Source organism: Anser anser, assembly GCF_964211835.1.
Source record: "Anser anser genome assembly, chromosome: 2".
Classification (NCBI taxonomy): domain Eukaryota; kingdom Metazoa; phylum Chordata; class Aves; order Anseriformes; family Anatidae; genus Anser; species Anser anser.
Window position 1 is genome coordinate 55,855,993 of NC_139721.1, and position 25,180 is coordinate 55,881,172.

General features: G+C 41.1%; 3 protein-coding genes across 13 annotated transcripts in view; 1 reads left to right on the forward strand and 2 right to left on the reverse strand.

The window, feature by feature from the left end:
* Positions 1-1,281, reverse strand: part of CEP76 (centrosomal protein 76) — a 14,297-nt gene extending 13,016 nt beyond the window's left edge. Inside the window, exons 1-2 of one of the 3 annotated variants that reach the window (XM_083826673.1) lie at positions 1,149-1,281; positions 537-692 (exon numbers count right to left, since the gene is read on the reverse strand). In XM_083826673.1, coding sequence (XP_083682799.1) covers positions 537-692; positions 1,149-1,226 — 234 coding nt within the window. In that variant the 5' untranslated portion in view covers positions 1,227-1,281. Of the gene's footprint in view, positions 1-536; positions 693-913; positions 1,123-1,148 lie in introns of those variants that run through there. The other 2 variants (XM_083826674.1, XM_083826675.1) reach the window with 2 other exon arrangements.
* PSMG2 (proteasome assembly chaperone 2) lies at positions 1,218-16,840 on the forward strand. 8 transcript variants are annotated; one of them, XR_014580639.1, is made up of 9 exons: positions 1,268-1,426; positions 2,862-3,033; positions 3,832-3,890; positions 4,828-4,946; positions 5,791-5,964; positions 8,970-9,090; positions 9,474-9,611; positions 11,787-11,902; positions 14,067-16,840. XR_014580639.1 is itself a non-coding variant. In XM_083826698.1 (8 exons), the coding sequence occupies exons 1-7, from the start codon at positions 1,370-1,372 to the stop codon at positions 9,591-9,593; spliced, it is 822 nt and encodes a 273-aa protein (XP_083682824.1). In that variant the 5' UTR covers positions 1,268-1,369; the 3' UTR covers positions 9,594-9,611; positions 14,067-16,840. The 8 variants fall into 8 exon arrangements, 7 of the variants coding, with proteins under 7 accessions (XP_083682828.1, XP_083682829.1, XP_083682824.1 ...); XM_083826698.1 differs by lacking the exon at positions 11,787-11,902; XM_083826699.1 differs by lacking the exons at positions 11,787-11,902; positions 14,067-16,840 and adding an exon at positions 10,565-11,756.
* PTPN2 (protein tyrosine phosphatase non-receptor type 2) overlaps positions 15,831-25,180 on the reverse strand; it is a 33,225-nt gene continuing 23,875 nt past the window's right edge. The window contains exons 8-10 of one of the 2 annotated variants that reach the window (XM_083826677.1): positions 22,400-22,587; positions 20,811-20,912; positions 15,831-16,187 (exon numbers count right to left, since the gene is read on the reverse strand). In XM_083826677.1, coding sequence (XP_083682803.1) covers positions 16,166-16,187; positions 20,811-20,912; positions 22,400-22,587 — 312 coding nt within the window. In that variant the 3' untranslated portion in view covers positions 15,831-16,165. Of the gene's footprint in view, positions 16,188-19,813; positions 20,913-22,399; positions 22,588-25,180 lie in introns of those variants that run through there. The other variant, XM_083826676.1, reaches the window with a different exon arrangement.

Sequence of the window (25,180 nt, forward strand, 5' to 3'; positions counted from 1 at the left end):
ACTTAAAACTGAACAAATACTTTCAATATAGTATCATCATTACATCTACTTTAGTACACACATTATGCTGCTCTGCTCTCAAAACATCACAAACCACTAAATCCTTAGGAAGCTTTAGAAGTGAATTCCAGCATCTAAAGGGGGCCTACAGGAAAGATGGAGGGAGTCTTTGTCAAGGAGCATAGGGATTGGACAAAGGTGAACGGCTTTAAGCTAAGAGAGATCTAGATAAGACATTTGGAATAAATTATTCACTCAGAGGACGCTGAGACCCTGGCACAGGCTGCCCAGAGAAGCTGTGGATGCCCCATCCCTGGAGGTGCTCAAGGCCAGGCTGGATGGGGCTTTGGGCAGCCTGGTCTGGTGGGAGGTGTCCCTGCCCATGGCAGGGGGGCTGGAATCTGGTGATCTTTAATGTTCCTTCCTACGCAAACCATTCTGTGATTCTATGATTCTAGTGAGTTATAACTTTGTCAACACACCACATCAGTGAGAAGAATAAGCAAAAATTTTATCCCTCCTCAACAGCTACTTACAGTTACAAATTTAAGTTCCTTCATAACATCATCAACAATTCCTCGTTGCCTTAAGGCTTTTATCAGATCTTCTGTGGACAACTGTTGATGCTCAGGTGCTAGCTCCTCACGTATAGTCTCAGCAAGAACTTCTCTGATCCTGCCATGGACATCCATCTGAAAGAAAATTCATGATATGCTACAACAACAAGCCCTTTATAGCAGTTATGACTAAAGAGGCACTCTGTAAGAGTGCAGGAACGTGGAAATGACTACTCCAAGAAGATTACTCCTTTTTACACACAGTTAAGTCTTTTAATTTAGCAGGAACTAGTCAGAGAAGTCACACACTCTCAGCGAAGCAGCTCTATGAAGTAAAAAAAAAATCAAGAGCCTACCAAACCTGAGCAGGTTTGCTGCCTTTGACAGCTTCCTTAAGCATCCCTACTCGGAAAGATGTCTGTAAACCTATTAATTAGGTCTGTAAACCTATTAATTACAAGATGCCCGCTGTTCGCCTCTCCCAAAATTCAACACTGCGGATAATCGGGTCTTAAATTTTTAAGGGTAAAAGTGCAGCAGTATATATGCTGGAAGGGAAGGCACAGGGGCAAGACCTCTTCTCGCACGCACCTTGACGAGCTGCCGCTGGATGAGCTCCCGCAGCTCCGAGGCTCGCTCGGGGGGCAGCGACATGGCGGCGGCCGCCATGACGGGAGGGGGGCGGGGGCGAAGCCGCGCGCCAGGCCCCGCCCCCAGCCGCCCGCCAACGGTCGCGGCGCGAGGCGGGCCGTTAGCGGCCGTTACCGCCCCGCTGAGGCGGCTCGGCGCGGCTCCCTCAGCGCCCGGCCGGCATGTTCGTCCCGTGCGAGGGCGGCGGCCCCGACCTCCAGGGCTTCACGCTGCTCATGGTAAGCGCCGCCGCTGCTGCTGCTGCTGCTGCTCCCCCGTGAGGCTCCCCCCCGGGCGCCGCTCCGCGCGTTGCCTTCCGTTTCCGTCGATTCCTCCCCTCCTCAGCCTCCCCCGGGTTTTGTTCCTGACGGGCTCGGCGGTGCTTGCAGGGCTGTGGTTACGTGGTCTCCCTCCCAGGTTAAAATGGCACGTGTCGTTTCGCAATATTGGCAGGACCTGTGGGGTCGGCACTGGAATAATTTTTTTTTTTCGTTTAGTTGCTGTATTTACATTTTATGTGGAAAAAAAAATCCTCATTTGTTCTGTCTTTAAACTCAGATTATGAAAGAATCATATTTTTTCAGGATTAAGAAAGTATTTTAATCATTTTCAAACCTGCTATGAAATCAACTGACAATGATCAGCCTGAGGCTACTTTGTTTATTTTGGGATAAGAGTTCCTGTCAGGCTGTGAAGCCCTAAGCCATTATTTTTCCTACTCGTAAGTTCCTGTATTGTATTATTTACAAGCAACTTCACCACCGTTCATCTCGAGAGCTACGCAGCCCCTCGTGACTTGATGAGTTGGGCTCGATGATCCTTGTGGGTCCCTTCCAACTCGGGGTATTCTGTGATTCCATGCTTCTGTGACTCTGCGAACTCATAGGCGGTGCGTGCAGGAAATCGCTCCCGATCAGCTGACAAGTCAGAGGAAATAGGTCACTGCTGTGTTCTTCAGCGAGGGGTACCACGCTGTCCAGTCGCAGCCAGCTTGGAGTGACAGTCTCTTAAGTGCCAGTAAGGCCGCTTTCGCTGTGAGCTTGTCAGGATCGAATTCGTTGTGTTCCCACATGGGGTGGCACTTCGGGCATTAGCAAAATCATAGGCACAGACTTGCCTAGAAGTCACAGGGAAGCAACTGAAAATGCTACCATCAGACACAAATGCTTGAAATTCTCTTACTGTGCTGTTAGATTACGTCAGTGTTTGCCCTGCTTCGTGATAACCCATGGCAATTCCTACGAAACGAATACCAAGATGACATCCATCCTTAAAAGAAAATGGAAAACGCCTTGTGTATATTGCTCAAACTGACGCTTACAGTCTTATGTGTAATATCAACATTACCATTAGGTGTCACTTGAGGCCGTCCGATCTCTGCATTCATTTTTAGAGTGACTTTTACCTACTCTGTACCCAAAAAGAGGGAGGGAGGAGACGAGTTTCCAAGCCTTGGTTTAAGTTTACATCAAGATACCATTAGTCACAAAAGTGGCCAGTGGGTTTCTGTGGGACAGGGACCAACCTAAGAAATAGTCATCTTTGTTAGAAGATGAGCTGCGACTTTAAGTCTATGTTTAACCAGAATTATTGTAACTTGAACCTTTGCTATTTGAAGGGTGTATTGTTTCATCTGTAAAACACACTGTATTTCGGTAACTTCTGTTACTTCAGCCAGCAGTGTCAGTGGGAAATGTTGGTCAACTGGCAATAGATCTGGTGATTTCCACGCTTCGCATGACTAAAATTGGTTACTTCTACACGGACTGCCTGGTGCCAATGGTTGGGAATAATCCGTATGCAACATCAAATGAAAATTCGGTGGAGCTGAGTATAAATGCTGAAGGTGTGTATTGGACGCTGGTGATATTTGCAAGATGCATACAGTGCAAGAAGGTTACGTTTACTTGTGTTGCTACACTTTGCTTATGTGAACAATGTTTAAACTACGGTCAGTAATAACAACTTCAATAACTAAATCTCTGACTTACAGGTAAGAATGTATTTACACTTCGCAGAGAAAACTGTGACTCATGTTATTTTGGTTAACCAGTTGGCATATGGAACCAGTAAGAAATGTTGACTCTCAACCATATTACAGTGCAGCCAAAACTCTCTACAGTTCTAATCCTAAGCAACACGCGGTGTGCACGTACTTAAACAAAGTGCTGGAATGCAAGCTGCGTTCTGTGGAGAAGGATATTTCACTTCTTCCTTACCACCTGTGTTTGCCTTTTCTCCCCTGTGTTGATCCTCTGCCCCCTTTAAATTCTCGGGATTTTTCCCTGTCTTCATCATTGAATTTCTATTGTTTTCATTTCTTTTTCTCTTAAATCATATAAATTTCAAAATAATCTTTGCAAAGCTGTATAAAGAGATTATGTGAATGATTACAGGAAGCAGATCTTCAAATATTTTACTTCATTCAATCCTTTGAATTTATAACAAGTGAAATTAAGTTCAATGAAGACAGTGCACAAAATAGGTATTTATTTTTAACAGTAATCAGGTTTTCCAGTAATTGGATTTGAGAGCTGAAAGGTTTACCGTCCTCAGGTTTCTAAAGTGGATAAATCTGGATACTTCTAAGCCTAGATTTCTTGCTTGCTTTCTTGTTGTAAAACTTTATCATTTCTCTTTGTAGTGTATTCATTACCTTCAAAGAAACTTGTAGTTCTGCAGATCAGATCTCCTTTCATAAAGGTATGTATGTTCACCGGTTGTTTTGAGTTCACTATTCAATAGTTTCTGTAGTTCTGCTGGCAAATCATTTAAGTGGCCTAGGTGAATTTTATGGCATTATTCAGTCAGACTAAATAAGCACCACCAGAAGAAATCTGCCAGTTTATAAAGCATTTTGTTAAAAACAACACAGACCAAAAGCTAACAAAATGTTTTTGTCCTTGGTGCTACAACACCTTTTGCAGCTAATACAATTTTAGATCAAAGCTGATGTCTGCTTTCAAAAAGGATTGAGGTTTTGTTTTGTTTTGTTTTTCCAAGGCCTAGAACATCTATGTCGGTAAACTTTAGTGTTCATGTGACCTTAGTTATTAATAGCCTGGAAGAAAACACAAAACTTTCTGGGTTTTGTCCATTTCACTTTTTTCTCCTTACAGTTATTCTATTTGTGTATTTGTCTCTTTATTGTAATAGCTTAATTTTTCTCTGTCACTCCAATTGAATTATTTCAGTGTTCAGCATTCATTTAAACTGCACTTACTGCACTCATTATGTAAAAATGAAGAATTTAAAATTACTCATTAACTAGACACTGGCTGTAATGTTAAATGAGCAGAACACCACTCCAGACAAAAAATAGTACCACAGTTTTTGGCAAAGTTTGGCAAAATCGAGTGTGAACTTAGCATCTTTCTATTGGTGTTAATGGCACACAAAGTGGGTAGTACTGCTGTTATTCAAAACTGTAGTTTTGTATTTTAAACTGTAGTTTTGATCAAGTACACAGCCAGTCCTCTGCTTTCTGAAAACAAATCTGGAAGTGAAAACTAAAGGGATGTGAAGAAAAATTGAGATCATTGCTGAGCATTAAATATAACATCTAGTATTGTCAGCTTTGGGCTTTTTTTTTTTTGAGGACACAATGCATTTTTCTTTTTTTCTTTGTCTTTGCATGCAGAACAAATACAGGCCGTTCTGCCAAGCACTGCTTTCTTGGGTGGAAAGCAGCAAATGTGCCAGAGTCATTCTTTTGTCCAGCAGCCACGCGTACCAGCGCGATGATGAGCAACTTCTTGGGTATGTTTGTGTCCTTGAAAGATCTAATCAACATTTGTGTTCTCTTTGGCAAACTGACATGTTTCCCTCTGTGTAGTACTTTTGGTAGGGTTCTTTTGCTTTGCTGTGTAGGTAGGTCATAAAATACTTAACATTATTAAAACAGAACGTTGTACAGTACTCATCTCTCAACTTTGTTAGTAGCAGCTGTGAGTGAATTGCACTTGGCCTGCACTGTCAGTCAGCCTGAGAGCATCAGTTTTAACTTCTTCATTTCTCGTGGCTGCAAGCAATGTCAAGGATTAGCTGCTAACATACAGACCACAAATTATGTATTTAGCATTTAATTAGAATGTGTTGATTATTTTGAATTTTGAGGATTTTCTAACACCGCAGAATAACTCTGTGCCACCCGAGTCACTGAAGAGCGAGGGTAACACATTCAGAAAATACTTAACTTTATTGAAGCCTGCAGATACTTGTAGTGTGAGCTTTTGAAAATACTGTGTCACAGTGAAGTCTGAGCTTACCTTAACTAACTTTAATAGAATCAGTTCCCATCTGAAGGAACAAAAACCTTTTATGTGTACATCATTTTAACAGCAACAGTTCTCCTACTCACGTGCTTATGTATCTGGTGCTTACCCTATATCGAGTACCTTGCTAATATTTGTGGCAGAAAGTTGGGTATATTGTTTTGAAGCCACAAGCTGCTTTTTGACTTTGACTTGGGGAAGGGAATGTCATTGCAATTCTTCATTGCAGGTTAGAGGTCCTCGATGCTTGTAGCTTCTTTCTGTCACAAGTAATAACTTCAGTGCTGTGTTTTATTGTCACCCTGAATGTATTCTTGATCTGTTCCTAGAACACCGCTGCGCTACCTGCTTACACCAGCTCTTGAGAAAGCAGTTGGAGGCCATATGCAGGAGCTAAAGTGGAAAGAAATGGAAAAAATAGCAGCTTACCCTGGAATAAATGATGCGGAAAAAGTTCTACATATTCCTGGAGGTGGCATCACAAAATTGCTGTTTACTGAGAGGTGAGTTGCCTGAAGATAAACACAGAAAGGTATCAGAGGTCCTGATTTTAGTGCGTGAGTAAAATTATCTTTTAAAGTGGAAAGTTGTAGGAAAAAGTCCTTATTTTCATAGAAAAGAGTTTTGTAGGAATAGAACTTCCAGATCCAGCCCATAACTAAGAGCACATTTAGAGAATATATTTTTTATTTATAAAATAGGAAAATCTGCAATTCCTGAATATTGACATAATAGGGAATTCTATTCTAGGGAATAGAAAATAGGGAATTCTGCATCACAAAGTTTAAAATAGGATAAAAATATGAATGAATAGGCTAAAGGAGAGAATAAATCCTTTACAATTAAGATCATTGTTAATTTTGTATCTGATTTTATGCAAACCACGAGTGGTAAATAATGAGATACCCTGTGCCATTTTAAATAAAACAGTCAGACCCTTGTGACAAATAGTTCCGTCACCAGTTGTAAAGAAATTCTGAACACTCAGAGTTCAGATTTCAGGGCCAGCAAACAGAACTGATTAGTTGTGGATTTTTTTTTATTTATTTATTTATTTATTTTGTTAGAAGATGTGTGCATTCAAAACTGTAGCAAAAGCATGTCCAAGTGTCAAATTTTTGATACGGTAAAACTCATTGTGGTAAATGGGTTAGCTATGCCAAAGGTGTTTGTTTTGTAAGTGTCAGGTGGAAAAATTATTTTTTTCCTTTTTTTTGACACCCATCCAAACAGCTGCATCCAACAGCAGGAGTGTTACTAATATGATGCTTACCTTTGTATTGACTTCAGTTATAGAAGCAATATATAACTGCAAAAGATAAGACCTCCTAGGATTTGAGAGGTGGGGGGAAGACAAAAAACGTCATGCCTAAATGAATAAAACACAGTGATGTTAAAGGAAACTGAACCGTGAAGACAGAAAATTATTTAAGTTGCTGTGGCACATCCACAGTAGAATTTGCATTTGGTTTTAAACTGTCCTGGTTTTGGCTGGGATAGAGTTAATTTTCCTCTTCATAGCTGGTACAGTGCTGTGGTTTGGATTGTTGATGACAATGGCGGTGATAACAGAGGGATGTTTCAGTTGCTGCAGAGCAGTGCTCGCACAGAGCCAAGGACCTTTCTGCTCCTCGTGCTGTCCTGCCAGCGAGGAGGCTGGGGGTGCACCAGGGGCTGGGGGGGACACAGCCAGGACGGCTGGCCCAGGGGATGTCCCGCACCGTGTGGGGTCATGCTCAGCAATAACACCAGGGGGCTGCTGCTGCTAGGGAGGGGCTGAGCATCAGTCAGCAGGTGCTGAGTAATTGCATTGCGCATCCACTTGCTTTGTATATTATTTTATCGTCATTATTACTATTCTCCCTTCCTTTTCTGTCCTATTAAATGGTCTTTATCTCAACCAGTGAGGTTTTTTGGTTTGCTTTTTTCCCCCTGATCCTCTCCCACATCCCGCTATGAGTTGGGGGGCAATGAGTGAAGGCTGTGTGGTGCTCAGCCGCCTGCCATCTTCAACCGCAACACTGATTAAGTCTTTCTTGTGGCCCTTTGAATAGTTGGTATCACTTAAAAAAATAAAAATAAAAAAATGCAGTGTCTCTTGGATGTACCTAACTTATTAACCTGACAACTATTGTATACCTGATAGCTATTTTACCACAAGTAGTGTTCCTGGTCTAACAAAGGAAATTGTGAACTTCAGCATGTGTTTTTGCAAAATAGATGCTTAAGTCCGCTCTGACTTCTGTTTTGAATGACTTTTTTTTCCTGAACGTTTAAATAGCAAACAGGGCTTGGAAAGGTTTGTTCATTGGTAGCAGGCAGAGGTAGATGTGTAACATTGTCCCTCTGAGAAATATTTTTAAGCTCTGTTTTGCTGTCTTTAAATTCATCCCATCAAGTTGGAGACTGTTCTTTTAAACAATATCATACACATTTTTACTGTGTGTAGGTTTAGAGATGCATCCCAAATATCTCTTTATTCTCTCTGATATTGCCCTTAAAAAAAAATCTTTGTTCATGTGATAATTGAATGTTACTATATGGCTAATGCTTTGATTTAAAAGACTTGGGCAAAAAAAAATCCAGACACATTTTATTTTTGGTTTAATGACTTGTTAAGTTGGTACACGCATGCTTTGATTTGAACTACATGAATATTTTAAGTTCACATAGTTCATGGAATCCTTCTCTTCTCCCTATTGATTTTTGGGGGAAAAGTGAAACTTACCATTTGTTTTGAAATAGTAGTAGAATTTCAGCTAAATGTTATAGGAAGTGAGAAGCCTTCAGGCTCAGATATAATGGAAATTGTGCCATGTGAGATTAATGCCGAATGTGTAAGTCCATTGTATCAAAAGAGGTATTTTAAGAATCCATGAGTTAATTTCATTTTCTCAGGTAGCTGTCCTCAGCTAGATTCTAATGTTCTTTTTCTGACACTCTCTTGTAATTTTCCTTTCTAGATGTTAATAATAGTAAGTAGCAATAAATTTCTTCCTACTCTTATCTGTCAGCTCTCTTCTGCTCTGCCTGGAACTTGTTTTCCTATGCTCTACTGTTTTGCTTTCTTAAAATGGGAATATTGTGAATAAAGCCTGCAAAACTGGTGTTTGAAACACACAAAAGGAGAAGGAGGGATTGTAGCAAATGATCTGTATAAATGCCCCAACAGGGCAAAAATGCAAACTGAGGATACGAAGGGATCCCCAAGTAACCCTTCCATGACCTAGGATTCTTGCCTTACAAAGCAAAGAACAAGTTCAAGATTTAGAAGGAAATCATGAAGAATGAAAATGCAAACAAGCAAATCTGGAGGGAAAAAAGAGAGAGAAATATATTTCATATACATATGTAAGGATTTCGCGTATATATATGAAAGTATATTTTCTTATTTTTGTGTTTTGTTTTTTTTAAACAGACCATATGCAGATTGTTGCACTTAATAAATAAATATATTTGTTCTGAATTTATAAAAGAAACAGAAATGCCTGCTTGCTTCTTGTTGCAGTTGTTCAAAAGGAATCCAAATGGCAGTTCTTCTGAAATTCTGCTCGGAAGGGGACAATATCCCTGATGCATTTGCTCTTGTTAACTATCTTAATGAATGGCTCCAGCTAATTAAAAGCAAAGTAAGTGCTGTTTCATCTAGGGTTCTTGCTTTAATATTTTAAATTGGTTACTTTCGTTTTCTGTATCTGTTGGGTCAACTTTTGCCTTTGGTCATCAAGAGCAGGCCAAATTAAAGGTATATTTTGGTTAAAATCTTACTAGAAAATTTCCCACTAAAACAAAAAAAAAAGCAAAATAAAACTGTCTTGTTTAACAGGTGGGGGAGGGGGAATTATGTAAAGGTTTGTTCTAGTTTGATCTTCCACTACTCTTCTCTAAAGCAATCCACAATGATAGTGACATTTGAAAGGCTGCCTGTTATTTTAATATATATGCCAGAGAGAGAATTACATTAAATTGCTTTATTGTTTAAAACTTCAGAGTTATTCTGTCGTTGTTGCAGGGAAGCCATTCCACAGATATTTCTCCAGAACAGGAAATACCAGACATTGCTTCACAATGGAAAATACCCAGTTCTTGGCGCTTACTTTTTGGCAACGGTCTTCCACCTGCACTCTTCTGATCCATTTTGAGTTCTTCTGTAAGTTACGTATATACAGTCTAGTCTCAAACATCCCTTGAAAAGATGATTGCATAGTAATTGCCAAGCAACAGCAGCTTAATTTGTTAGGTACATAAATTCTTGGTTTAGGAAAAACCCCTTTCATATATGTGGCTAACAAAGGAAATAAAGGTAACTTTCAGAAATTGACCAAAGAAATATGTTTTGTACAGTTTATTGAATAAGTTTGGTTAGTTTTTTTCTTTAAATAAAACGTTTAAAAAACCACACAACTATTTGGTTAAGTTATTGCACTGGAAAAGCTCATGGTGCCCTTACATTGCTGAGAAGTTGAGATGGATGAGCATTTTTTTAGATCTTTTTAGAAAGATAAGATCCTGTTCTTCCATGTTAACTGTGGATCTTGTTTCTAAAACCCACCTGGTGATATAAGTAAAGCTCAGAATTGATCTTTCTGCCTTCTTTTCCCAATCCTGGTGTAGTAGCTTCAGTTGGGGAGACTCTAAGTGATGCATGGCAGCCTGTTCTCTCTCTTCCGGCCTATTTCCACAGTATAATTTCCATCCTGCCTCCAAGCACTGCTGAGACGCTGAAATTAAAACTTTCCAGGTAGACAAGCAATCTCAGGCTAACTTGGGGGCGTTTATAGTGCCCTGAAACATAAAGGAAGTAAAACGCTGCCTTCGTAGCGGGCAGCCTGCTGCTGCCTGGGTATTGTATAAGCCTAGTGTGCAGTGCTGGTTTGGTGATGAGCAGTTCACGTGTTTAAGGTTTGTAATGGTACTTGTTGCATTGTTAAGCTGCATGTTCAGTTTTGGTCTTTTAGTTATTTTGGCTCATAGTCTTGTCTTTTTTACAAAAAAAAACTTGAGTAGAAGGCCAAACCCTTTCGCAGCCTGCCTTTTAATAGAACTCATCATGGTGATGGTTCATACTTGCAAATACTGTTTATTACATTTTTGTATTTTTAGAAAAGAACTAATGGCCTAAATATTATTCTGGTGCTGAACTTGCAAAATATGGAACAGTCCTTATCAAAGAGCCAGCTCTTCAACCACAGCTCGCATGTCGCTTATACGATGAGTACAGCTGTTTTGAAATGTTTATGTATGCATTGGAGACGCTAAAGAGGCTTTTCTAACCATTGTAGGGGGAAAAAAAAGGAATTATCAACAGGCACAAGCTTTTTTTTTTTTTTTCTTGTTTTTTGGGTGGTTGTTGTTTTTTAAATAAGATGATTGCATAAGTTTTGTTTAGTTGGCTCATTTAACTACATAGTTCATAGTTCCTTTGGGATCAAATTAACTGCTTTCTTTAGGCCCTGTTCTCAAGTGTCATAGTTCTGACACCTGTGAACTTCAGCCACACAGCGGTAAACTTATTAAATATCTCTGCCACCTGTAACCTGGTTTTCTATACGATGCTCAGGACTCCAAACAAGGTGGAGAGTATGCGTGTGGCAGTGTAGGGCGGTCATGTGTATAACCTTTGGTGTTCAAATAACTTGCTACATACAAGTAACAAGCCTGAGAGGGGTTCCCTGCAGCTGCTTGTTGCAGGCATTAGTTTTGTTCAAGGCCCAGAATATATTGTGTAGATATAAAATAAACAAGGTACTAAAAAAAAACCCTTGGAATACTCAAGTTACCTTCTCTGTTTTTCAAATGACACAAAAAAACTGAAGATTAAAACTTTATTTGGGCAACGAGTAGTGTTGCTTGGGCGTCCACAGAAAGCTAATCAAATAGGAAAACGTTGTATTAATTGGTTGTATTGATCGGGATGCAGTCTTAGGTATGCTGAATGGTAATGGGGCTGGGATGCAGCATTTCAGAAGGTATTTAGCTGCCGAACAATTTTCATCAAAAAGCAGCTGTGATAAATTAAATTCCAAGCCTTGCTAATTTTGCTTGCAGCAAGGAGAAGCCATGATAAAAAGCTAGGAGAGGGAAAGCAACAGCAAGGGGGCGTTTGACCACTGGACCACAGCAGAAGCATTCAGAAGTTTTTTGAGGCATGGAAGTTTTTTTTCTTTCTTTTACAGATGACAGATAAAGGCGCAATTTTTCAGGAAAATAGTCTCTCAGCTGGCTTAGATACTCAGATAGCTTAGTAGTTTTTATTGCTGTCATTTTGAATAAACCAGTACTTATGTTAAAAACATCTTTGGAAAATGTATCCACTTGGTTTCAGAGAAGACGCTGTCCTGCCAACTGCTATTGCTTCGAAAGTATATATTCTTCTATATTCCTGTTCTAAAATCTATTTGTGCTATAACTCAGAGAATACATCATGTGTGAAGGTACCAGGTAAGTTCCTATTTATAACACAGTGACAAGATCTCTAAGAAAATGCTAAGTATTACATTTGAATGTATTTCAACCTAAATGCACCTTCATGTGGTTAACTATCAGTAATCAGAGTAAATTTCCTGCCCCCTACCATAGTCCTCTACAGTTTCTTAATCTTTTATTCTAAATCTTGCAATAAAATTGTTTAAAAGAAAGGTAATTGAAAATACAAAATGACATTTTGTTCTTGTTTGTTGGACTGACTGAACTTTATATTGATGCTAGTCGCATGAAGATTTCCACTACTAGAATCTCTTTTCAGCTATTAACCAGAAGCAAGAGGCATGAAAGCTAGTATTTTCAAGCAGTTAAAAGGCTCATAGTTTTTATGACTTTTATCACCTAGAGCTCTTTTAAAATTTTCTATTTTCTTGAAAGTTTTGATGAACTCCATGCTCAAAACTTCACAGAACCCCAGCACAGCTGAGGCTGTCAGGTCCCTCTGGAGGGCCCCTGCCCCAGCCCCCTGCCCCAGCAGGGCCACCCAGAGCAGGGTGCCCAGCACCACGTCCAGGCGGCTTCTGAAGGTCTCCATGAGGAGACCCCACGGCCTCTCTGGGCAGCCTGTGCCAGTGCTCGGCCACCCGCACAGCACACAAGTGCGGCCCGGTGCTCAGAGCTGTGCCCCCTGCCTCTTGTCCTGGTGCTGGGCACCATTAAAATGAGCCTGGCTCCATCTTCATTGCACCCTCCCTTCAGGTATTTATAGACATTGATGAGATCACCCTGAGTTTCCTCTTCTCCAGGCTGAACAGTCCCAGCTCTCAGAGAGGTGCTCCAAAAACTTCATCACCTTCATGGCCCTGTGTTGGGCTCTCTCCACTGTATCCCCATCTCTCTTGTACGGGGGAGGCTGGCACTGGACCCAGCCCTGCAGGTGTGGTCTCACCAGTGCTGAGGGGAAGGATCGTCTTCCTTGGCCTGCAGGCGATGCTTCATCTGCCTCGTTTCCCCAAGTCTGAGGACAGCACTACCTACATAATGCAGACGTCTTTCCCTCCACCTTGCACAGCCCCTCAGAACAACTGTCAGCTGAATTACCCCATCCTCCAGTTAGGAGTTCACAGGCATGAGACTATTACCTCAGTTTGGTGTTTTTAACCAGCACGATGCCTTGACTTACCTTTGTCAGCCATCCTCTGTTGTGAAAACTGGTGTCTACAGGTCTGTCTTCAAATTAGGCAGAAGCAGCACACAATTATCGCTACTGCAGAAATACCTGTTCTAGTTCTTGGGTTACGAGCTACTTACCAATAGTAAGGATGAAGCCTTGAGCATTCCAGACATAACACAAACTATTTTTTAGTATAGTATTAGAAATAATAAACCCTGTGGCACAACCCAGTGCTAAGCTTCCCTTGAGTAGTGCTCGTTGTTCAAAAAAAAAAATAAAATTCAGGGTCAGAACTGTAGTGTCTCTTCCAGCTACCCAGCACCTATTTGAAACCCATGCAACAGAAACCAGATTGTGGCAAAGATGATTCCTAAAGCAGGGACTGGAGGTGTTTGCAAAATGATGCAGTTACAGGAGGGCCTTGGAGTCCAGGAACTGACTAATGGCACTAGCGGTGAGGCAGAAATGTGTTTTACAGACACAAAAAATACACTGAAACTATTCCTCAGCTGCAAGAAACGCAACAGAGCTTAAGCTATTATTTTTTTTTAATCTTCTGATGGAAGACATCAGCTTGGCACGGAGTAGAACGGTGAGCACAGAGAGCTTTGGGCAGCAGTAACGGGGGAGCACAGGGACCTAAAGCCTCGAGAAGGAAGGGGGGCGCGTAGTGCTCTGGGCTCCCCAGGGCTTCGCCCTTCCCTGCCGAGCGGCTCCTGCCCCTTGCTTTTAACAGGGGCCGGGCCCGGGGGCCCTGGCGGCCGCCAGGCGGCAGCGGAGCGCGGCTGCCCCGGGGTGCAGAACGGCCGCGTGGGAGGGCCGGGAAAAAGCAACGGCGGGTAACGCCGCCAAGCTGCTTTTGCAGGTTGGGAAGCAAAAGAAGAAAAAAAAAAATGGGGGCAATTGGCAGCTAGGAAATCAGAATTTTTCAGCTGAAAATCTACAGGTCTGTCAGTCTAACCCCAATTTAGCACTCCGCCTAGAAACCCGTTTTTCTTCCTCTCTCAGCCAGCAGCCTCCTCGCTTCTTTCTGCACCCGGGTTTCACAGCAAGCAAGAACCGCAGCCCCACACAGAGCCAGCAGACGGGAGGCGCCTGCAGGAACCCCCTGAGCCAGCCCTCAACAAAAGCCACCGGACTCGGCCCCGCTTTCAGGACCACTCGCTCTTTGCCCCCCGTGCATGCTCCCGAGGCTAAGCCTAAAACCAAACGCAGGCAGCTCAGCTGAGGGAAGCCATCTGAGAAACTTCAAGAACGTTTTGAGAACAGAGTCCACCGTGGAGAAGGGCCAAGGTACATTCAGCGGTCAGCGCGCCACGCAGTAAGACAAATGAGTTGCGCCGTTGATAGCTATCTGAGAGAGCAGCGGGTTATAATGAAGCGCACACCCATGTTCCCACTAGTCGTACACATTATGCTCACTTGCAATCCAAAGATAGCAAAAATAATGAAAACATAAATCTTACGCTTAAATTAAAAGCCCTGAATTGCTGAAAGCTGTATCCAAAGATGTGTCAAGTGATAAGGACAGGCCCCATGTCTGTATTCAGCAGCGCTGGGGTTTACTGCAGTGGTTTTGACCAGACCTTGACCTTTCATTATAGGTACTCCTGGTCTGACAGCCACAGCAACTTGAAAATGAAAGCTTAATCAAACTGGGATAGTGTTTTCTCCTCCAACACCGACTCTGAACTATGCTAATCACTTAATTAAGGTATTCAGACAAAAGAGACTTGATTCAGACCATTTCACGATGGTGCCAAGGCTTTTAGCTTAAATAACAGCATAAAGTACCCACCCCCCTTTCAGCTTCACATTGAAGATAAACACAACTCTGAACACACTTGCTTTCACGTATCAGCCTTAAAACCAAGTTTTGTTAAGATTTCAGGTTACACCTGTAGCAGAAATACTGTCCCCACTGCCCACGCGTTCCACGTGTTTTTCTCCTCCCTATTTTCTGTGACTTTATGGTTTGTCCAAAAATCCTGTTACAAAAATATGCAAGTACAAATTACATATAAAGCCTTGCCACACACTAGTTCAGACATTCATATCTAATAACATGCAGCTTCTCAGTGAACTACGAGGACTTGAGTGAGCACTGAACTTAGGTTAACCCTGTTACGGAAGGTACAGGGCTCAAAAGGCTGTTGGGGCTGTTACACTGACTCCTCCAGCCAGCGATCTGTTCACCCCTCTCCCAGTGGTGCTGTTCAGAACGTGAGGGAGAGCCCTGACAGACTGGGGATGTGAAGCAAAACATTACACATACAACACACCGATGGCACAGTCCAAAACCCATTTAATTCAAGACTCCACTGACTGTGTGCTTTGCACCTTGCCCTCAGCACCGTTAATTGGGTATGCCGGGGGTAGCGAGGCTCCAGGCTTCCCAGCTTCCCTTCCACTAAAGGACGAACAACAAAACGCTTTCCCTCCCAGAGTTATTCTGAACATTTTGTGTATATTTTATAGCAAACATAAGGATTACCAAATCAACTGGTCAGATTAATAAAACAATATTCTTAGTGGTGTATTACAAAAGAAATGTGCAAGTGCTCCTCCCAGCTGAAACTACAACAGTTAGCATTGGAATAATTAAAAATATTTGCATAAAGCCCATTCTAATCAGAATATAATCAGAATATTTCACAATTTTCCAGTTAAGACAGGGTATCAGAAAACCTTAAGGTGAAACATTTAAAAGCCTGTTTTGAGCAAGCAGAACAGTTTCTTCCTAACATAATGCGCACACAACAGCATGTTGTCGATTTAAAAAAATATTTAATGCTGCCAAAAACGTATAAAAATACAATAAGAATGGCAGTACAAAACAAAATATTTCCTAATTTATTTCTTTTACATCTTTCTACATTAATACAGGCATTATAAAAACACAAGACAGCAAATTATTTTGTTTTGCAAAGTAGCATGCTGGTGGTGTTCTTCATCCCCTCGCTGTAGTTTACGCTGTAAACAGATAACTGAGGTCTTCTTGGTACTTAATAGACCTCACTTTTGTTCCCGAAGAGGGGCTCATGTCTCGCTTTGCATGTCAATAATTTGCAGTTTATAGCTGCAGAATATTCACAAGTCGTGAAGGCTTAGGTGTCAGTCAGTCTCGGCCTACGACATACAACGCAAAAGAAAGTCACGGATTCAGTACACAGTACGAGGAAAAAGAAATAAGAACAGACAACGGGTTGGCAGCTCACTATAAAACACCAAACAGCTTCTCATGCACTCAACTGATTACTCTTTGTCTGTGGCAAGCACTCTTGGAAAGCCGTCGCCTTTCCAGAAGGGATTTCCACATTGCAGCGTACGGCACGCACTTGCTGGAGAGCTTCCAGTATAGGTCAGTCCAGCAAGCCACTTACTCGTGCGTTCGACCACAAACACTGAGGAGTCTTCTTTGACCTTAGTGGGACTACGGAAGGGCCGCATCTCAGACTATCATCACCTGTCACAGCTTTGTAGGCCGCTCCCGGCACAGAGGCATGGAAATCAGTTTCTAGGCAAAGTTTGCCCGTACTGAGGAAGACGTTCCGACATTAGACATTTGGTTCTTAACAAAGGTAGGGCTATGCGCCGAGGAACACACAAAAATCGTGGTATTTACAGCACTAAAACACCCTGGGTGCGACAGGTAAAATGCTCCTAAGCTCTGCAAACACTGCATTGATTTATATGGCAGGTTTCTTTGTTAATTTACAACACAGTAGAATGTTCTCCCAAGTATTTATCCAATTTAAATAAAGACTCAGACAGAGGTGCAATTTTGAACGCATTTATTTTTCATACATGAAAATGAAAGACTGACCTAAATCTTTGGGGGGCCGCAGGGTTAAAAAACCCAGGAAGACTACCGTGAGTTACGTCAACTTCGCAACTTCCATCCTGTCACTTAAGCCTCTTGGCCATGCAGAAGACTCCCTCTTTTGTCATCAATTCATTAACTTAGTTTCTTGTGCGGTCATCAAGTGTGTCAGGCTTAAGTAATAATGCCAAAGAGCAAACTAAATAATTTGGTTAACATTCATTAAGCTTAAAGCTAGCCAGGCCTTCTAATTGCCTGCACAACCCAAACACACATACATGCATACACGTTTGCACTTTTTCCCTATTCAGTGGAATATAAATTGATGCAAGTAAACCGTTTCACTCAAGATTTAACAAGATTGGCTAGGTTTCACTTGCAGTATCTTAGTTACATAAAATAAATGTGTTTTTTTTTTTTTTCAAAATTCTGTTTCACAATGAATTCAAGTCTCTTACTTAACACATTTCAAGAAAAACAAAAACGTACCATCACATTAAGTGGACCGTCCCTGCATTAAGGATATAATCAAACAGAAAACTTGGACGACTAATTCCAAACCTGCAAACTACTTGCAACTGAGGTCCAGACATTTTTATTGATATTTATTAAAACATGCGTAATTTGTATAGAAGTGTTCAGCTGAGAGTCGAACACTTTCTTTAAATTTTAAGAAGTTCACTATGCATCAAGTATTTTGACTGCTGTATTTCCAAAATGGGGAAAAAACCCAACACAGTAACACTTTGAATCAAAGTACAACAGCATTTCAGAAGTGACACGGAAACAGCCAACAGCTTGCCAGAAACTGGAGGGGAGAAGGAGGTTGTCAGAAGACGTTTCCTTCATTTTCACTCTTTCTTTAAGCATTTCCTAAAATAAAAGTCACTGGGATTGACAGGTCTTCCATTTTGGCCCACATTTGTTCTTATTTAACATCCGAGTTGTACACAACTGCTGTAAAGTTAAATCCTACAGAATAACGAAATATCGCAAGGGCTCAGTTTGCAGTAAGGAAAGCGAGCCTCCAGTGAATTCAGTTTTTTAAGGATTTTGTCCCAAGTCAGATACTGAGGGAGCAGAAAGAAGAGTTTTACCCAACTTATCGCCTGGAATGCTCTACGAGATCTAATGCTTCATTGCCCTCCTACTCCCATGGCACAATTCAGTGGTCAGAATAGTTTTGTCCTAGACTTGTATTGGTTTGTTGTTCTTAATTTAAGATCAATTAGACCTTGAAGATCCTTACGACGATGTAACAAAATTGAATTTTTACCTATCAGCTGTTGAATATCCTAGCTCTACTTTATTGCGTCCAGAAGGTGAAGGCCAGATGATCTAAGAAGGCTCCCTCAGGCCTGCCTCACATGCCCCCGCCCAGAAAACAAGAATGCCTCCTCAGGATCCAAAGAACAAAAAAGCCAAATTTTAGAAGAAAAACGGGGAAAATTTCAAGGGACAACTTGACAAGTAGAGCTCAGTATCTGTATGATGTTGGTGGCCCAGGAAAATTCTTCTCATGCAAACAGAAAGTTGATAAATGACAATGTTTTCACCAAAGTTTCTGCCTGCACTTTTTCCATAGCTGCTTTTAAGCATTTATAATAAAATCTGGAATATTCCTTTGTTATAAAAGCATTTAGTTACATTCCACGTGTTTTTTCCATAACCGAAACATCTTTTATAAGGCACATAAATTTATACTGTCAGTTACAGCTAATACTTTAAAAAAAAAAGTCTTTCCAATTTAAAAAGTAAAAATAATAAAACAAAAGAATCTTGCAGCAAACCTGTTGTTGGCTAAGTTACTGTGGTTTTCAAAATTACGGGTGCCTTAAAATATGTAAGCTGGCCGCCAACACTGTGTCACAGCCATCAGCATGTCATTTTGCTATTATAGCGTGTAATAGCAAATTACACAGCCAGTAATGCCACAATACAAATTATCTTTGTTTTACTGACACACGATTTCCCAAATACATCCCTGTATGTTCCAAGAAACTACACTTTTCCTTATCTGGACACATAAGCATTTGTTTACTATATAAACAGTGCAGTCCAAAATAGTATTAACTGTTGTGAAATGAGGATTTCAAAGAGTATGTGCAACTCAGCTCTGCGTAGCTAGCGTCAGACCGTTTGGGCCCCATGCCTGGCATGTTACAACTAAGCTTGAACATACTGGAAACCTTTCAAATTAAATCCTTTGGAGGAGGAGCAAAGTAATTATCTATCTCTCAGTATTTTTCAGCAACAAATCCAAAAAGTGCTTTATGAAAGGACCAAAAAAAAAAAAAGCACAAAAAAAATCCTACCCACCAAAGAAAACAAAACAAAAACCCAACCAATCCAAAAAACCTCACCCAACAGGAAACAATCAAACTAGGAAAACAGAAAAAGAAAACTTCTCTGAAGTCATTCAACAAGTCAATGCTTGAATAAATAAAATCCAGGTTTCCAAGTGCAGTCCAATACTACTAATGATTAAGTTTCAGCTTGGATGACAACAAGCTACATATGCCACACATGACCTCTGTGTTTGAGGACAACCTGAAGTACAGCAAACGATTTATGTTTGGTTACTATTTAGGAAGTGTTATTGCCCAAGTAACGGCAAGGGTGTACTCAATAATATTAAAGAGACTGTACGATAGGTAGTCCCAAAATATTAGTCCTTGAGCGTTTTTACCATCATGCCTCTTAAATAATGAGGTAGGCAACCTGAGAAGCAATTCTAGAATTTGTGAGCCTCTGGAAGCGGCCAGCACAACTGAAAATACTGCCTACAGGAGAATACTACCACCATTTGTTTCCTATCGGAACCACACTTGGAAGACAAACTAGTTTCCTTTGCTGTGCTTTCTACACGTATTACTGATAAACGAATTTTGTTCTTTATAGCAATTAAAATCTATAGACACACAAAACATTATGCTTCACATTTAATGGAATGTCAGAACTTTAACAACGTTGGCCTTCAAACAGTAGCTGAAGTCTGAATACATTTGTCAATTTAACAGTATGCTTTTCAGTGGGGGCTAAGTTCCCAAAAGCCTTAAAAAATTCAAATTTCCAAGCCTCACTTAAATAATGAAAACTACAAAAAATAAATAAGGAATGCAAATTAACAGAGTAGAAATTGGTAAGTGCTTCATCAGACCCCTAGCTGCTCATATAAATCTGAAAGTCAAAATAAGGGGAATGCTTGCACTATTATTTTTCATGCACAAATTACATTTAGTTTCAAAAATCAAATTCTTTTTGGTCAGAAATTTGTACAAACTGAGCCTTTAGAAGTACAGTGAACTACAAAAAGATTAAATATGCAATTATAAAATATATTTATCCTAGGTCATAAGAATATAAAATGTTTATGCTCACTGGTACATTACACATGACACACATTTAAGGATAACTTCTTTGTATTAATAACGTGAATGATACAACACTGTTTATTGCTTATGTCAGGCATGTAAATTGAAATTCAGACAGCCTTCAGTAGCTAAACCTCTGTGGTTCAGGGTTTGCTCAAGATCCGGTAGACCACCATTTTTAAAAGTGTATAAACAGTTGCAGCAGGTTTGTACCTGCTTATATAAACAAAAAATATTAACTTTGTTGGGAGGGTAGCAGTTCATTTTCGTAAGTACCTGCAATGGAAAGTCCTGAGATGTCGACATATGATCAAGTTTACATCACTTCTCTATAGTATGTAATGGTCTGTACCCATTCCAGGTGCAAGGAGTCTACTGCTTAAAGTCACACCCCTGGACATTCACTCGCAGCAAAATTAGCTGCTGGAGCAGACAGGCTTACTTGTTACTTACAAGGAATGTTCTTGAAAATACATTTTCCAGCAAGAATAAGCGCCAACTAAAATCAGTGTACCAAACCCAATCTTAGCGAGAATAGGTTTCCAATATAACCACCTTTTTCTTTTTCTTTCAGTCTCATTTAGCTTCTGCTTCATCTGCTGCAGCTTCTGTGCTGTGTTAGCTTTTCTATCCTCTCGCAGCCGTTTCCGGACAGTACTTAAAGAAAAAAGAAAAACAAATTTTAAATTGTGCAATGGGAAAAACGCTTATTCAAATGCTAAAACAAACTTCTTCCCAACGCAATCTTTATTCCATTTTAACAAACAGAATATAGACAGTTTCAGTTTAGTGAAGACTTGTAAAACTAGCTAATGACATATGTAAAGATGTAAGTGGCATTTGACTTAAGTGTTCAACAGGGAATGGAGTGAGCTTAATCGAGCTTAGGCTTTCACCCCCATCAGTGCCCCACTTGCTGGCTGAGATTTCTTGCACGCAGGCTGCAGGCATGTGCAATGTAGGGTATTAAATGTAAGCATTTAAGTGTGTGCCTCCACTACAGAGCTCACAGTAAGCTCAGTGATATACTGACCCTAACCTACTCACGTCTACATGCAGATTTCATGGTGCTCGTCTTAGCTTGTCAACCAAATCCCAAGTGAGCTAAACAGAAACCAGTTGCGTGCCGTTACACTATCAGGGCCTTCTTGTGATTCCTGTCTCCAGAAGCATCCTCACCATCTCTAAAAAAGCATGGATCTGCCACAAGGAAAAGCCTCTGATCGTCCCTTCACACACCACACACACCCATAACCCCTCTCTGTGCTTGTGAGCGGCCTTCAGACACGTACAAAACAACTTTCTCTCTCAAAACACTGATAGAGACGCAGAAGTCCACAAGCCATCTGTTATTTCTGAACTTCACTCTTTCTGCACCGAACGTCTGCAGCCCGTCTGGAACAGGCACTGTTCCTTCCTGTGCTTGTACAGCTCTGCACAGTCCAGTCCCGGTCTCTGGCCGTGTACCAACAGCCCGCGGTAACGCGGGCAGACCCCAGTGACACGGTGCCCAAAGCAATCCAGACGGCAGTTCCTAGCGCAGCTGTGCACAGGGACCTTGGCTAAAGCGAGCCCAGGAGTTGAGGCGTTGGTGCGCGTGACACGGGCTAACTTGACAGAGAGACCAAGTCAGCTGCCAGAGCCAGACCACAGAAATCTATCGATGGCAGGAATATAACATGAATGGAGGGTGACGTATGGCTTCCACAACACCATTTCAACCACTACATCAGAAATGGTGTGTAACAAAACCTTCGTGCTTCTGAAGTATCATATATTTTTCCGAAGGTAAGCTGGTATAGTATTTAAACGTTAGTATCAAATTATGTTGGGCATTTTTAGACCTAATTCACATGTGCAATGGAATTCAGACAGTCTGTGTGAAAATGCTTTCAAGCATGAGATTTAGCTGCTTCAGTTGGAGACATTTGTTTTTCCTTCTCTTGACCTTTACACAATAAAGCTTTATCATAAGAAATATATTAAGTTTTATTAAAAAAATAAATAAGACTGTCAAATACCACCTGTCCTTTCCCTCTAGGAATGGAAGATAATGAAGTTTTCTTATGATCAGAAAAGCAGACAATAATTCAGCCTCTCAAGAGTTGTCTCTGCCTCCTGAACTATTTCTTCATTTCACCTACCTTTCAATGTTTCCATCTGTGATATCTTGAACTTTAGAGGGCAGGTCAGTATTTTTCTCCGTTTGATCCTTGCTCTCCAGGCCTATGCTGTTCCCGTTGTACTTCTCTGTGGTTATTTTGGCTGGGTGTGGAGGAGACTGCTCAGAACTTGGTGCTTGGTCCTCCTTAGAGAGCTCCTTCCACCGTTTCTGCAAACAAGGAGAATATATTTCAAACATTCCCCTAACACTGAGGGCATTCAGTGACTATTCTGTGGGAAGACATCTTGAACGAAGAGGTAGATTATGGGAGCTATCAGATCAAGAAGAAAAAAAAGAATTGCTAGACAACGTTTTCAGAGAGGTTCACGTCACGTCTTTAGAGGCAAGGCAGCTCTCATCAGATAAATGGCCACCCAAACCAATTCCTACAATACTCAAAAGGCCCAAGGAAACTTTTTCCAAAGAGATGGGGAAGCCAAGGAACAGTGGGACTGGTATAGCAAAACTACACTGAAAAATCAGAATAGTACTGACATGCCTTTTACTATGGAGAGAAAAAAAAAATACAATGAAAAAGAGTTCTTAAGAAGAGTCCTAGACATAAGGCAAGGGAAAGATTTTGCAGTTTCCTAAGACTTGCTGAAATCTAAACATTCTAGTGTGTCGTTCTTAGATGTGATCACCAAACATTACCAAAATCCTAAGAGGAGCTCAAATATCTTCCCTTTTCATTGTTTGTATTTTAGTATAACAGCTTTTGTTTGGATTTTTTTTTTCATCTTTTACAACTGCTATATGGTACCAATAGCAAAAAGGCACAAGTACAGCACCACTTTTTAATTAATGTATTTCCCTTCCACCAACGTCCAGCTTTACTATCTCAGAAACTTCTGGCTAGGTTCAAGAAACCATTCAAACCACAGACATTACATTTGAAAAGCTCCTTTTGCAGTAAGTAGAGGACCAGTACATGACATGACTACCCATGGGAAGCTCCACACCACAGCCTTCACTACAGTTTGTGTACTCCTAGTGTTCCACACCCTCCTAATTCTGTAATCACACACTCTTTATCTGGGGTCCTTTGTTTTAAGGAGTGAAGAAGAACTTCTGCCCATCCTGTCCTGAAAGCTCTCGGTAAGGAGTTAAGCAGGAAGCTCCAACCGAGTTCTCTATACTGCATCTGCCATGTTGTAACTCTACCATTCACCATTTCTTCATCTTTTTTCCAGGCCCTTTGTTTCTTGAGCTGGACCTCTAGCAAACTGCCTCCGCTGTATTCTTCAATGGTCCCTCTTTGTATTTCTCAAATATGAAGAAGATATGGGCCACTAACTTTGGGGTTTATACTGTCTACAATAGCTCCAAGATGAGGAATAATCTTCTCAGGTCCTGCACTGCTCAGCACTTTTATTCCATCTTACTCTCCTCTGTATGCTTACGCTGTGCTGTTACCTTTCATGGCTCCAAAACACAATTGGCACTTGTGTCCAAAAACTGCATTCAGCTCTAGGGCCCCCAGCACAAGAAGGACACGGACCTATTAGAATGAGTCTAGAGGAGGGCCATGAGGATGATGAAGGGGCTGGAGCACCTCCCCTACAAAAAGAGGCTGAGGGAATCGGGGTTGTTCAGCCTGGAGAAGAGACGGCTCCGGGGAGACCTTAGAGTGGCCTTCCAGTGCCTAAAGGGAGCCTGCAGGAAAGCTGGGGAGGGACTGTTTGTCAGGGAGTGCAGTGATTGGACAAGGGGGAATGGCTTTAAATTAAAAGATTTGGATCAGATATAAGGAAGAAATTCTTCACTCAGAGGGTGGTGAGGCCCTGGCACAGGCTGCCCAGAGAAGCTGTGGATGCCCCATCCCTGGAGGTGCTCAAGGCCAGGCTGGATGGGGCCCTGGGCAACCTGGTCTGGTGGGAGGTGTCCCTGCCTGTGGCAGGGGGGCTGGAGCCAGATGGTCTTTAAGATCCCTTCCAACCCAAAGCATTCTGTGATTCTAAGAAGTGAAAATTGGAGAAATTTACAGTCCCTCCAAAAAAATAAATAAAAAATCTAGGGTTATTTACTCCAAAGTTGCAATCTACTAGTTGATGCATTTTATGTCCATTACCCAGTAGATATACTGCCTCATAACAAAAAAAAAAATAATTTTTTTTTTTGAAAAGTAGTCTGAAATGAGATGGAAGGAAAAATAAAAGATGAGTAGTAGACAGTAGTAACTGGCCTACTACATCTTTTTCCTAATGGGTAATTGTCCCAGCGATGACTAGTCTGAAGACTTTCTTGCATAAGGAAAATTTTACACAGAAGAAAACCTGCAGGTAACAGAATGTAACAGGAACAAAAAAAAGTTGCCCCCAAAACAAACCAGTGCGCTTCTCACACAAATCAGCCAGCCAATAAGGACACTGAATACTTCAGAAACAAAAATTAGTTGCTTTTAAATGTCTATGATTAGAAAGATGAGTTGTAAGTTGACTCTTCAAAAAAACTCGTGTTAGATTCTTGCCCGTGGAATGAATTCAAGATTGCTGGACTAACTTGAACAAGCTCAGAGGCTGATGTGAAAAAACAGGCATTAACAACTTACGGAAATCCACAGTGCAGATTCATCTTACTGCCACAGAAAAAGCCTTTTCCGAAGACATGGTTGTGTCAATAAGAGATTTATTGGCTAAGACAAATACTGATTAAATATGGGGGTAACAAGCACACAGGAAGACCTGAAACAGAGACAGTCGCCCTCAAAATTATAACCGAAATGTCTGTGTAAGGGAGCTAAGTTTTAGGGCCTGTATTA